The following is a 15,832-nucleotide window of genomic DNA, read 5'->3' on the forward strand; positions in this document are numbered from 1 at the left end:
ACTGAAACTACTGGGCCAAGTTCATTATAGATAGAGATAATTGTAAGCAGCAAGAATGTTCAGTAAAATAAGATGTACAAACACATCACCATCACCAAAACACAATTTTGTCATGAATCCATCTGCTTCCTTTGTTTAATATTCACATAGACCAAGGTGAGCGACACAGGCTCTTTAAAGCCTCTAGCTATATACATGATATACAGTTGAGATCACTTCTAACCTCTCATTAAATCTGTCAGGAGAACTGTTCTAGAACAGTATGTAGAACTGTCAGCCTGACACCTTTTAGTCAGTTCTATGTTAGAACTGTTCTAGCTAGAACTGATTTGGTCAGTTCTACCGAGAACTGATTTGGACAGTTCTACCTAGAACTGATTTGGACAGTTCTACCTAGAACTGATTTGGACAGTTGTACCTAGAACTGATCCTGACAGTTCTACCCTAGAACAGTTTGAGACAGTTCTAGCTAGAACTGACCAAATATTTGGTCAGTTCTACTTCAAGAACAGTTCTACAGTTAGAATTGGTTTCTAATTCTACGGCTAGAATTGATTTTTAACGGGATTTTTGTGCCAAAATGTCGGTTATTAATTTGGGGATGTACGGCGGGCGGCCGGGCGGCTGGTCGGTCGGGCGGTTGGTCGGGCGGGCGGCAATCAAATGTTGTCCGTGCATTAACTCATGAACCGTTCAACCAAAGCTTTTAAAATTTTAATATGTTGATACTGATGACAAAATGGAGGTCAAGTTCAATAATTTTGACTTTTACCGTTCAGGAGTTATGGTTCTTGAAAGATTGAAAAATGGAGTTTCCAGTCGTGTCCGTGCATTTACACATGCACTGTTCTACCAAAGCTTCCCAAATTTTTATATGTTGTTACTGATGACAAAAAAGAGGTCAAGTTCAATGATGACGATTTTGACTTTTACCGTTCAGGAGTTATGGTTCTTGAAAGGTTGAAAAATGGTGTTTCCAGTCGTGTCCGTGCATTTTCTCATGAACCATTCAACCAAAGCTTTTGAAAATTTTATATGTTGTTACTGATGACAAAATAGGGGTCAAGTTCGATAATGACGATTTTGACTTTTACCGTTCAGGAGTTATGGTTCTTGAAAGATCGTAAAATGGTGTTTCCATTCATGTTGTTGCATTTACTAATGAACCATTCAATCTAAGCTTTTCAAATTTTAATATGTTGATACTGATGACAAAATGGAGGTCAAATTTGATATTGACGATTTTCACTTTCACCATTCATCAGTAATGGTTCTTTTGATATTGCCAGGACACAAATAAATGTTAACAAATCCGGTTTGCTGTCGTTTTGACGGCCAGAATTGATTTATAAATTCTACGTCTAAAATTGATTTATAAATTCTACTGCTAGAGTTGATTTATAAGTTTTAAGAACTCTTTGCCTTAATTATATAAAGGCTGGGGTAAAAAAACAATTTAAATTATATAGAGTTTTGCTATTTTGCCGGTTTTATTTCAGATTTATAATCGGCAAGAGAACATGTTTAACCTGTTAACCCCGCCATATTCTGCATGTATGTGCCCGTTCCATGTCAGGAGCATGTAATTCAGTGATTTTCTTTTGTTGATGTGTTACATAAATTACTTGTTTTTCTTTCATTTTCTGTACATTAATTAGGCCGTTAGTATTAGGGTGGGGTGGGGGGCATTATTATTTGAATTGTTTTACATTTGTTATTCCGGGAGTCAGGATGGCTCGTTATCACATAACAAAATTATCGAACCTCATTAACCAATATAATATCAGTTTACGAGTAGATTTCATACCTCGGACGACCTGTTTAACAAAAATCTTTTGACCGCATCAATCTACACTGCCATTATTTGCTTTTTCTTTCTGCAAATATATTTAGCTGCACAGTACTTCAGTTTTAAATTTAGGTCTAGAGGGACTGTAATATACAAGTTACAGCAATTTTGGAATACGATTTTCTTCGCATTAATTTATAGTGCCAGCATGCAGGGGCAGATCTAGCCATTTTTATACGCCCGTCAAAGGGAGGGTTTTTTTACATGTCGCACCATATCTCAAAAAACGATTTATGATTATTGCTTAAAACTTTACACATGTCTTTGTTATATTAATCTAAAAATCTGTATATTTTTTGGTGATGATTCAAAATTTCATTTTTGAGTTATTGAGTATTTTGTAAAAAAAAGGGGGAGGTTTTTTTTACATGTTGTGCCGTATCTCAAAAACAATGTATGATTAAAACTTTACACACTTCTTTGTTATATTAATCTAATGATCTGTATACTTTTTTTTTTTATTCAAAATTTTATTTAAGTGATATTTAGTTTTTTGTAAAAAAAACCAGGGTTGGGGGTTTCACATGTCCAGCCGTGTCTCAAAAACAATATATGGTTATTGCTTATTGCTTAAAACTTTCTCAGAAACTATTTATGATTATTGCATAAAACTTCCACACATGACGTCGGGCGTATCATGCGCTCATGGCACAGCTGTTTATTAAAAGGCTGGGTGTGGGAAGTCCAACTATATGCTCCCTTTCAAATGCATTGATGTTAAAAAAAAAAAGTGGTGTTCCAACCCCTGGACCTCCTTCCCTTGATCTTCTAATGAGCATGTCCTCGTTTTATTCAAAATATTGAATCATAAACAAATATCAGTAGTTTTTATACTTCAGACTGAGTCGTGTAATAAAATCTTTCGACTGCATCAACCAAAACTTACCATATTTGTTTTTTATTATGTCAATCTATATAGCTGCACAGCAATTCAGTTATAATTTTAGGTCGAGAGGGACTGTAGTATTTAAATAACTGCAATATTGGAAATCAATGACATTTTTTTCTTTGCATCAATTGAGGGTGCCAGCATTTCCTATCTTTATTCAAAATATCGCATCAGAAACAAATATCAGTAGTTTTCATTCAGACTGACTCATGTAACAAAATTATTTGTCTGCATCAATCAAAACTGACCATATTTGACAGCATCAACCAAAACTAACCATATTTGACAACATCAACCAAAACTGACCATATTTGCTCTTTTTTAGGTAACTCTTATAGTCATATAGTAAATCTGGAATATTTTTATGTAAGGATGGAGTGTATAATCAAACTAATACAAATGATCTATATTATAGGGAGTCTTATCCAAATATTGGAAATTATCTATATCTTTGTTTTGAGATTTTAATCTGCCTTTTGCTCTATAATAAGATTGATATGTATCCATGTGTGATATTTCAGCATTATATGTTAAAATTGGTTTTATAAGAGAATCAAAAAGATTACAGGATACATTAACAGGATGGATTATTTAATATAAATGAAAGCAATATTGGAAAACAAAATTATGCTCACATCAGTTTATCGTGCCAGCATGTCCTCTTTTTAATCAAAATTTTGAATCGTACACTAATTTCAGTAGTTTTGATATCTCAGACTGACTCATGGATATAACAAAATTATTGGTCCGCATCACCCAAAACCATGAAAACTGACCATATTTGACAGCATCAACCAAAACTGACCCATACCTGCCAACTGTCACTATTTGTGGGTGATTCCCCCCATGGAGGCTCCCAAATTGAAATTTTGAAGGAGCAATTTTGTCCACAATTTAAACAAAACAATTAATTTTACAATGACGTTAGGCTGATAAAAGTATAAAGATGCCAAAAAACAACATTTAAATGTATTTGCAGGCCCCCTTAAAGTTTTTTTTAGGACTATGACAGCCATCTTGCACGCAAAACCCTTATGGGCATTTTGAAAAGTTGTTAGGTATGCTGACCATATGTGACAGCATCAACCAAAACTGACCATATGGGACAGCATCTACCAAAACTTACCATATTTACACTTTATAATGTAAATCTTAATATATATATATATATATATAGCCGTATAGTAAATCACTAATAGTTACATATCACGATGGATTGTATAATTCAAATAACAGCAATATTGTAACACATTGGCTACAAAAAAAATTCCACATCAATTTAGAGTACCAGCAATTTTCTACAAGTCCTCTTTTTATTCAAAATATTGAAATGTAAACAAATTTCAGTAGTTTCGATATACATGTATCAGACTGAGTCGTTTTAACAAAATTATTTGACCACATCAACCAAAACGGAACTTATTTACACTTATCATGTAAATATATATGGCCTCCTTCATTGTAAACCAATAATATTTCTATGTCAGGACGGATCATATGACAAAAATGACACCAACTTTGGTTACAATTGGTCACAATACACCTTGTTGCTAATCCTGGCTGACCCGGCCTCTTGAATTTTTGAAGTATACAACAAATAATCACTTGTCCATTGTGGCGTCAGATATTTTGTTTTATGAAGTTAAATTTTTACGGGAACCTGTGTGATATCCAGTAATGGCAGACACATAGCGATAAGGTGTATTTATAACATATTTAAAAATTTAGCGCGCCGTTATTTCCTCTCTGTATCTATAATAATGAACCGTCACTAAAGTGACTATTTTAGTCCGTAAGTTTGGGCTGAGACTACTATATCATGTATATAGTAGTCTCAGGTTTGTAAATTAAATGTTTTTTTATTTTTGAACAAAACTATTTTACGGCATCATCCAACACTCACATGACTGATTCATATACTTTATTTTAAAATAAAAAGTACATGTATGGGAAGTTCTCTTCTTGGAATAGTATACTGTTAATATAATTTGAAGAAGGCAAAGAAAAATGCATGATTTTGTTTGTAGCCGAACGTCCAGGGGCAAATGTTTCATTCATGTTCAGATGAGTATATTTTTCTGAGTTCAGACTTCCAGATATCATTTATAATCGTTATGGATATTTCTGGCTAAATTGACGAGATGTTGCAAATACATATAGTTTTTTTTACGTTATAATACATCACTTTTTTCATTAATATCTCATAATTCATCCACTATACAATTTTCCTTTGAACATTTGTCAAAACAGAATCTTAAATGAATGTAAATCCAAGGCAAACAAGGTAAATTACGATTAAAATTCCATGAATTAAATGCAGAGTTATATTTATGAAGAGACTGTATAAAACGGGGAACGAAGAAATTCACTTAAAAAAAAATATAGAAAATGCTATTATATAGCAAAGTAATTGGAAGTGATTTATTTCTTCTAAATTCTAAAGTGCCCTTACTGCAGTGACGTCATTTAGAACTGTTCTACAGTCCTGACTGATTTGGTCAGTTCTGCTGACAGTTCTACGGTTAGAACTGATTTGTACAGTTCTACCTAGAACTGATTTAGAGAGTTCTACCCTAGAACTGATTATGACAGTTCTACCTGGAACTGATCATGACAGTTCTACCTAGAACTGATTTAGTCAGTTCTACCTAGAACTGATTCTGACAGTTCTACTTAGAACTGTTCTAGGACAGGTTAGAACAGTTCTATAACAGATATTCGGACAGTTCTAATGAGAGGTTAGAAGTGATCTCCACTGTATATATAGTTTATACAATTTGTACAATTTAATCCGTTGTCAATATTTCACTTTAGATCAACCAGGCTTGTGTCTTAAACTAGCAGGTAATTGCCTATTATCTTTAATTTATTGTTGTATAAACAGCCTAATCCTAAACACCTCAGGCAAATTTTACCTATTTTACCTTTAACACAAAATCAATGACAGGAAACCTCCGTTTTTCTCTGACTTTTCCCATATCAATTTTGATTTTCTCAGACTTTTTCTCTGTCTATATCAATTTTGTAGGTTGACATTTTTAAAAAGCGGAAGATTTCAAATTTTAACGGGAGGGACAGAAGAGGGTCTGAAAAGCGGGAGATTTTGACTCCCGCCGGAAGAATCCCATGTATGTTCATGGTTCAGTGGTTATAGTTTAGTTTTTGTGTTTTAATTTGTTTTTCTTATACTATATGCAATAGGTCTACTTTATTTGGTGTATGGAATGATTGTAAGGTGTACATGACTAGCTGGTAGGTGTCATATGACCTTGACCTTATTTTCATGGTTCAGTAGTCAAAGTTAAGTTATTGAGTTTTGGTCTTTTTTTCTAATACTATATGTCATGGTTCAACTATATTTGGTGTATGGAAATATTTTATTATCTTTATGTAAGTCGCACAGGTTTTATTTGACCTTGACCTCATTTTTACGGTTTATTGCTCAGTGTTAAGTTTTTGTGTTTTGGTCAGTTTTTCTTAAACTATAACAATAGGTGAACTATATTTGTTGTATGGAAGATTTTGTAGCTGTTCATGCCTGCCTGGCATGATTTATCTGACCTTGACCTCATTTTCATGGGACATTGGTCAATCTATAGTTTTCATGGTTAATGTTAAGTTTATGGGACAGTTGTAAAAAAGCTTTATATTTAGAACTATCAACATAATATCAACGATTAGTAAGGAACGCGAGACATTTCAGTGTGTGCACTGTTGTTAATGAAACTTTGTTTAATTGTTTATATCCATTGTTGTAATTAAGTTCCCTTTTGATTTTTATAAATTTTAGATTTAACGTTTCTGAGTTATAAGATTTTATTTTAAATAAAAAGGGGTATTTGTCAAGTTTTTGGACCATATCCTTAAAGTGCATAGAGAAGTTTTCATGGAACTTTGATGACTGATTTATATCTATTAAGATAACCTCCCTTTATGTTTTTTTTATAACTTTCTGATATAACATTGAGAAGTTATTGAACTTTATTTGTTAATAGTTTGACAACAGATTTACTAAGTATTGCGCAACAGCACAGTGTATTGCACAACAACAAGAAATCTTTAATTGAATATAAATTCAATTTATATAACCAATTTCAAGTTCTTTGACTAAATTTATTCAGAAACCTATAGTATTTCAAATATTCAATTACAATCCAAATGCAGACCTGTATTAAGCTTGAATATTGTGTCCATTTTTTCCCCAATTGTTCAGGGCTGGACCTCTGCGGGCAGTTTATTATATTTTGGTGTTATGGATTGTTTTGTTTTTATTCAATTATTGATTTTTGTGGGTTTGAAAATATTTAAATCAAAACACTACTGATGAAACAAATTTTGAAAAAAAAGAGAAACTTACTGCAAAAACTAAACATTTTACTGAAGTAACAAAAAAAAGAAAAAAAAAGAAGAAGACATAAATAATGTCATGATTATGACTAACGGGGTCATTAATGATGACATTTATACCCTCATTAAGTTAAAAAAACTAATTTACCCTTCCAGGTCCTGAAACAGAAACACTAGACTTGAAACCAGATAATAATCATTTCGTGCAATTAGCAAGAAAAATCGGTATTGTGGACTTCTACAACTTCTTCATTAAACTTGGAATGGAAAAAACTGATCTTGACAACTTAAATTTTCGTTATTTTTCAAATCCTATGGATTTTATGTTGATGGGGCTTTGTGAATGGAGGGATAAAACAGAAAGTGACCAAATGACTGCAACATTTAGGAAATTGCAGACTGCACTGAAGGCTATTGAACGACAGCATTATCTTTGTCAGGTTGGATACATAAAATGATTAATTTTTTTTTCTGTAAAATTTTTGTTACAATGTTATATTTTTTTTTTTGTGACAACTAAAGACATCTATCACCAATAAAATTCTATGATGAAGTGGATGTTAACTTAACATTGTGCAAAGTATGTTGACGAAAATAAATTCCAAACGGCCATTATATACATATTGTATTATTAAAACACATCCCATTGTATTTACTGAATTTAACCATTTAACGTCTCGTGATAACATAACAATCTACAGTACACATTTTCTAGTTTTATATTTGCTCTTTGATACTATTTAAGACTTTTTTTTAATTCATTTGATGCATTCTTGTACCTTTGACATATTTCAGGTACACAGAGAGGATCAAACGTTAGCAAGTAGGTGTACTTTTATTATTAAGTGGCTGATTCATTGACATATACTCATATCTTCAATATTTGATTTGTATCTTACTTTATATAATTTTTTCAAGTACACACACAAACAACATGATTCATTTTATTGTCGAGCCTGCAACTTTTGTTGCAGAAAGCTCGACATAGAGATAGTGATGCGGCGGTGGCGGCTACGGCGGCGGCGGCGGTGTTAGCTCACTTCTTAAAAGCTTTATATTTTAGAAGGTGGAAGACCTGGATGCTTCATACTTTGTATATAGATGCCTCATGTTACGAAGTTTCCGTCAGTCACATGTCCAATGTCCTTGACCTCATTTTTATGGTTCAGTGTTAAGATTTTTTGTAATGTTGAATTCTCTCTTATTATAAGTATAAGGATTACTATATTTGGTATGTGCGTACCTTGCAAGGTCCTCATTCCCGTCATACAGTTTTCACGTGACCTCGACCTCATTTCATGCCTCAGTAAACAAGGTTAAGTTTTGGTGGTCAAGTCCATATCTCAGATACTATAAGTAATAGGGCTAGTATATTTGGTGTATGGAAGGACTGTAAGGAGTACATGTCCAACTGGCAGGTGTCATCTGACCTTGACCTCATTTTCATGGTTCAGTGGTTATAGTTAAGTTTTTGTGTTTGGGTCTGTTTTTCTCATATTTTATACAAGAGGTCTACTATATTTGTTGTATGGAATGATTGTAAGGTGAACATGTCTAGCGGACAGATGTCATCTGAACTTGACCTCATTTTCATGGTTCAGTGGTCAAAGTTAAGTTTTTCAGTTTTGGTCTTTTTATCTGATGCTATATGCCATTGGTCAACTATATTAAGTGTATGGAAATATTTTATGATCTATATATTAGTCGAGCAGGTTTTATTTGACCTTGACCTTTTCACGGTTCATTGCTCAGTGTTAAGTTTTTGTGGTTTGGTCTATTCTTAAACTATAAGTATTAGGTCAACTATATTTGTTTTATGGAAGCATAATGTTAGCTGTACATGTCAGCCTGGTATGGTTCATCTGACCTTGACCTCATTTTCATGGTTCATTGGTCTTTGTTTAGTTATCTTGGTTAATGTAATTTTAATGGACAGTTGTAATAAAGCTATATTCTGAGGACTATCAAAATAATATCAATGATTAGTAAAGAAGGCGAGACATGTCAGTATGTGCACTCTTGTTAAGGTACACATGTATCTGCATTTCAGTACAGGATATGAAAGTTGAGGATTGAGTAAACCTTTGTTTTTAATTCATTTTGATTTTATTACTCAAAAATGAGGATAAATGATTTTTGTCGAGCCTTCGACTTTAGTCGAAAAAGCGAGACTAAGCGATCCTACATTCCGTCGGCGTCGGCGTCGTCGGCGGCGTCAACAAATATTCACTCTGTGGTTAAAGTTTTTGAAATTTTGATAACTTTCTTAAACTATACTGGATTTCTACCAAACTTTGACAGAAGCTTGTTTATGATCATAAGATAGTATCCAGACGTAAATTTTGTAAAAATAAAATTCCATTTTTTCCGTTTTTTACTATAAATGGACTTAGTTTTTTCTGCAGGGAAACAAAATATTCACTCTATGGTTAAAGTTTTTAGAATTTTAATAACTTTCTCAAACTATCCTGGGTTTGTACCAAACTTGGACAGAAGCTTGTTTAAGATCAAAAGATAATATCCAGAAGTAAATTTTGTAAAAATAAAATTCCTTTTTTTCCGTATTTTACTTATAAATGGACTTAAATAGTTTTTTTCTGCGGGGAAACATTACATTCACTCTGTGGTTCAATTTTTAGAATTTTAATAACTTTCTTAAACTATCCTGGGTTTGTACCAAACTTGGACAGAAGCTTGTTTATGATCATAAGATAGTATCCAGAAGTAAATTTTGTAAATAAATAAATCCATTTTTTCCATATTTTACTTTTAAATGGACTTAGTTTTTCTGCAGGGAACCATTACATTCACTCTGTGGTTAAAGTTTTTAAAATTTTAATAACTTTCTTAAACTATCCTGGGTTTGTACCAAACTTGGACAGAAGCTTATTTGTTATCATAAGATTGTATCCAGAAGTAAAGTTTGTCAAAAGATCACTCCCTTTTTTCTGTAATTTACTTTTAAATGGACTTAGATTTTCTTACAATCATAAAATAGTAACAAGAGGAATATTGTTATTGTTTTTTTTCCTCATTGTTGTTGAGCCTGTGATTTACAGCAAAAATAGGCGAGACACTGGGTTCCGCGGAACCCTTACGAATTTTTTTTAATATCATGTTTCGATGTGTCATTCCAATAATTAGGGTTCTTTTTGTTTTTTTACAGAAATGGCTAAAATCAGCCTACAAGATGTTCCGTCAGATGATGTAATCAGTAGTTTGACAGAAAAGAAGTTGATAGGTGATTGCATTGTTCACTTAGGCGTTGAACTAGGTCTTAGCATCAATAGCATTAAGGAGACAATAGTCAACCATCCAAGGAATTTGTATGGTCAAATACATAATCTTCTCATAAAATGGAAATCTGGCAAGGTGAAGTCAACAATCTACCGACTTATGATAGCTTTGAAAAATGTTAAAGCGTCTGAAGGACTAGCTTTTGTGATGAAAACGTATGGTGTTGAGCCAAACTATGAAGAAAATTTGGTAAGAACATAAATTTGTGACGAGTATTTAAGTGAGTCTAAACATTGGTTAAATAAAGGAAAATTTGTATAAATATCCAAGGATAATCCTTATAAACTAAGAAACTTGCAAAAAACACCAGCATGGTGAATTCAATATTCTACATAATTGTAGATAGTGTTGAAAAGGCATTTCGTGATTAAAACGTATGATGTGGGGCCAAACTATGAGGTAAATGAAAGTATATACAAATGTATGTAGAGAGATTTTAATTGATCTTTTTCAGAAAAATAATAACTTTCCGCTTGTGATGATAAGTTTTTGTCAGTGCCGTAACTACATGGAGGCAAATGAGGCAATGCCTCATGTTTGAAATTTCAAAAAACAAATTTGAAATAAAATCTTGTCTTCATATCAATTGTTTTCACGGCGAGTGTCTTGTAATAAGCAAGTTCTCTCTTCTCTAATGTCGCCCTTGCATGTTTTTCGTAATCCATGTTTCTAATTAACTTTTAGTTTTCAGTGTTGATGGTCTATTGTTTTTAGTTATGTGTCTTATCTGTACCCGGATTTGTCTTTTGTTCATTTATTGTCTTACTTTTTGACTATAGTCTAAGTGTTGATGTTCGTTTGTAAATCTAGTAATGTGTTCTAAAATGAGCTTTCTTATACTGAAGGACCTTTTGTCTAATGAAAAAAAAATACATTAAATTGTGAGAATATTTGAATTAAGATCTACGATCACGGGTGAACGGTGATATGGGTTTGCAATGTTGCATGTCCACCGATGTCCAGACATTGTGCGAGAAATATTTTAAGAAGAAAAGATGCTACTGGACACTGAAAAATTGGTCGTTTCATCATGGAGAATTAAACTAAATATTAAAGAACTGGCTCTTTTTTTTGTAGATAAAACTAGATAGCTAGCATGGGTTAAATTAAAGCGAGACTACATGTACCAATCTCCCGGTATCAAATCATTTGAAAAATCAACAATGTATTTCCATATGACCTGTTACATTGAAGGGTTAAACTTGCATAAAGTCGTGTTCAGACCCTTTAATAGAAAATAAAGGAATATGGAGTACACGTGCACGGGATTTAATCGCACACAAAGTCAATACATAGAAAAAAGACAAATAATCAATGGTCAGGGTTTGTATTCTTGTTCTTCATCTTGATAGTCACTGGAGGTTCTCTTCAACAATAAAAGAATCATTAATACCATAAAACAAGGTCAAGATGGTCCCTAGTGTCGACTGCTTAAGCGGTACTTAAAGTATAATACTGCACTGTTACTATATTTAGACTCAGACATACAAAACAAATCACCAAAGTCTAAACACAATACAAGATAAGAACAGACAGATCCGGTATTAATGATTATGATAATTTCGATTATTGCTTTATCCTACATATCGGTCTTTTGATGTTGTCCCTTAAACCTAAAAGTCTTAAATTACAATGAATCTATATATTTTGCTTTGAGAACAGCATATTGTCGAAAAAATAGTTAAAAATTAATTGCGTTTCAGAGTAAGAAAGAGTCGAGGAAACGCTCAGAATGCACGATTTTTTCAGAGCTTCTGTGGGCCTTGAGCGGTCCCCGGACCCCTCGCCGAAATTTTTTTGTCTCGCTTCGCTTGGCGAAATATATTTTGCCTCACTTTTAAAAGAGGCTAGTTACGGGCCTGTTTGTTATGGCTTACACAAACTTATATCTCAGAGCTACCTAAGCTCAACACTTTTGATAAGTTGTGTTATGGCTAACACATACTAATTTCTTAGAAATATTTAAGCACAACACTTTATATCATAAGGTCATTTGCAACAAGTAAAAAATGATAAACTACCTGCCCATATTCCTTGTTATGGATCGTACAGGTGCTAACATTTACAACGAAAAAACATAAGAAGAACATAAACATATCATTATGATACGATCAAGCGCGAGTATTTACAACGAAAAAACAAACCTAAGAAGTACATTAACATATCCTTGTTTTGAAACGTTCAGATACTAGCAGTTACAACGAAAAAAAACATAACAGGTACATAAACATATTCTTGTTATTATACGTTCAGGGGCTAACATTTACAACGAAAAATTAACCTTAGAAGTACATAAACATATCCTTGTTTTGATACGTTCAGGTGCATCCATTTACAACGAAAAAAACATAAGAAATTCATAAATATATCCTTCTTTATATACGTTTAGGTGCTAGCATTTACAATGAAAAACGAACACAAGAATTACATAATCATATTATTGTTTCGATGCGTTCAGGTGCTAGTGTTTACGACGAAAAAAAAAACCAACTAGTTAATTGCTGCGTCATTTGGTCTCTTATGAAGAGTTGTCTTATTGGAAATCACACCACATCTTCTTTTTTTTTATAATAACCAAGAAGTACATTAACACATCCTTGTTTTGATATTCTCAGGTGATAGCAATTACAACTAAAAACCTAGATTACTGCAAATTATTCAATTAATGGTACCCTTATACATGTGAAGTGTTCAAAATAAAATATTATGTTGATCATTCTCATAATATTGATCAGTTTGGCTCACTAAAGTAATTGTACAGAATTATGTATTATATTTGAGTCTAGCAAAGATTGTGAGGGGGTTTATTGTTCCTGTTTGTAGGTCAGGTTATTTAGTCCGTTCGTCCATCCTGTACTAATATACCAATTAGCAAATATGGTATGATTGCCTTTGATACAACTCTTCAACAGAGACCAATGAGGTTGTAGTTACAAATATAACATCTATAGTTCAAAGTGCAGCCTTCAACAATGAACTAGTTAACCTTTTTCTGTCATTTACCATCAGATATAGTCCCTTCATTTTGAAAAAGGACAAATGGCTCAATATCTTTAATTGTTTTTCCATAGGCGATAATGGTAATGTTTTTTCCTGTAGCTCAGTCCATATCGTAAACTTGGATATGTATGATAGCTCGTTTCGAAGCTGTGACATTTTCACATATGTGGTTAAATTTTCGGGGTACGAAGTGAGATTACTTTTTCCGTAAATTAGCAAACCCCGAACATCCTTTTGTGATGCGGCTCCTTGTGGTAAAATATCCCCTTTTTAACACAATAAGTTCTTTGAAAATTTAATACTTTGAACACATTCAATAGCTCCATAGTTTTTACACATTTATTCTATGTTCCTCTACTTTCCTAATCACCGCAAATAATTAAGTTCAGTCATTTGTTAAAAATAGAAACATGTCCAATATCACTACACAGAGATTTTTTCTTTACACGTGACTTTTGAGTTCCTCATTTCAAGGCGCATTAGGGATGTTGTCCCACATGTCTATTTTGAATTAAAAAAAAATCAGAGATAAGCCAAATGAGGGTTTGTACCAACGTTTTCGGTTCATTGAAAATTGACACCTGAACTTCATATCATATCCCCGTTTATGGTAAAGGAAGTTCACCATCAACATGTACAATATAAACTTCAACTAGTTATACATGTTGATTGAGATGTGCATTTTAAAAAATATATATTTGCTAAACTAGGTGATCAATATTTCACATTTCAATTAACACGTAAACATTGTACTGCGGTATACTACTGTTGCCTTTTTTATACTAGCAGGGCGTTGTTGTGTTAAGGACACATGTTTACCTTTCCTAGTAACTGTAAATGTATCAGTAATTGATGAGCGATTTGATTTTTACATTTTATCAGACATATGAATTTTGTAACAAATGAGATAACTAATTATTTTCGTTTATTTGAATTTTTTTTCTAAATCAATAGTTGTATTATTTGGTATGAATTGAAGTGTGATAATCATCAAATTATATGCCAATTAGTTGATTCTTCGTAATGTAATTGATGCTGATTTGTAAAATTATGCATTGTTATTTGAGGACTGATGGTATTGGAATGTTTGATTGGAAGGACATGGGTGGGTGGGTGGTTGTGAGCTTAATCCTGCTGACAAATTTCTTTGCAGTCTAATTTTGGTTTTAGTTAAACCTTGACAGGTGAGCATTGGCAAAACTATACTCCTTTCTCGTTCATCTGTAACTTTGTTGTTACAGCAACCCATTCATGGAAGTAAATGGGACTCCATTGTCTAGTTCGAGAAACAAATATGCAGGACAGGTCTACCAAATTGTCCGTTGTTACAGATTTCAAGCAAAACAACGACCAGTTTTACAGACCAAAACTTATCTGGCCATAAATTAGCTTTTTATGCTTCATATCTCTCTTTGGATACGTTTGGGATAATTGTGAATACCAATGCCCTATACGATTAACGTAGTAATACCCCCCCCCCCCCAAAAAAAAAAAAGCAACATGATTTTGACTGCTTTTCACAGTTTTCAATTCTTTGTCACCGAGAACACATTAAGACTTCAATTTTTTCGCGACAATACATTTTGAAATGGTTTATTAAAATTATTATGGAGGGCCATGTGGACTATAAAGCAAGGACTATATAAATCACAACTTATGGCGGGATTAGGGGTGAAAGGGTTTACCATGTGATGCATTTTCAAATTTGCTACTGATCATCAGCTTCCTGTTTTCCAAAAAACTTCTAGCTGAATATTGTCAGTGAGGAACGGCGCACAGTTCAACTTGCTTTCTTCTTAAAACTGAATGCAAGATGATAAATCAAATCAGCAGTGGTGTCATAAACTTGATATTTTAGAAATTAAAACAACTGCATAATTTATAAGTTGCATAGTAATCCCATATACAGTCCCTGATATGTGCACTGTTTTTGTTCTTTTCTTAGTTTATTTTGTTCAAAGACAAATAAAGAACTGTTTGAGATAAGCTAATCATTCTAGTTACTCTCTGTAATTGCTTAAAGGGGCACTAGCTGCCAAATTCATGTTCAACCTATTTGACTCAAATTCTAATATATTGTTTATAACAATCATTATGTTAAACATTTTTCCAAACTATCAAAAGTAAAAAATAAACAATTTACAGCACATGGTCTCAATAAGATGTGTAGCTTCGTTTCGTAAGAATTTTAGCCTTCTAATTAACTATCGACTTGACCCTCTATGACCATATAAGCGATGTTAACATAATCAAAAATATAAATAGATTAAGCAGCTCGTGCAATTAGATTTTTATAGGTCTGTTAAATTTTGTTTAATAAATTCTGAAATTAATTTTATTGTCGTTTTTACCTTTTATAAGAAAGTGTTTTTGTGTATCGATTTAGTCAATCAAATTATTTCATTTGTTTCACTGTCAATGTTGACATTCTTTTCCTTTAAACAACCATA

The 15,832-nt window shown here is 32.7% G+C and overlaps 2 protein-coding genes across 2 annotated transcripts in view; both read left to right on the top strand.

Annotated features, from left to right (window-relative positions):
* LOC134700530 (uncharacterized) overlaps nucleotides 1-15,832 on the top strand; it is a 356,413-nt gene that overhangs the window by 59,599 nt on the left and 280,982 nt on the right. The window lies entirely within an intron of this gene.
* Nucleotides 10,254-15,832, top strand: part of LOC134700538 (uncharacterized) — a 53,327-nt gene continuing 47,748 nt past the window's right edge. The window contains exon 1 of the mRNA XM_063561921.1: nucleotides 10,254-10,571. Within this exon, the coding sequence (XP_063417991.1) occupies nucleotides 10,254-10,571 (318 nt within the window). The remainder of the gene's footprint in view (nucleotides 10,572-15,832) is intronic.

The sequence above is a fragment of the Mytilus trossulus genome, unplaced genomic scaffold, assembly GCF_036588685.1.
Source record: "Mytilus trossulus isolate FHL-02 unplaced genomic scaffold, PNRI_Mtr1.1.1.hap1 h1tg000158l__unscaffolded, whole genome shotgun sequence".
In the NCBI taxonomy this organism is placed as follows: Eukaryota; Metazoa; Mollusca; class Bivalvia; order Mytilida; family Mytilidae; genus Mytilus; species Mytilus trossulus.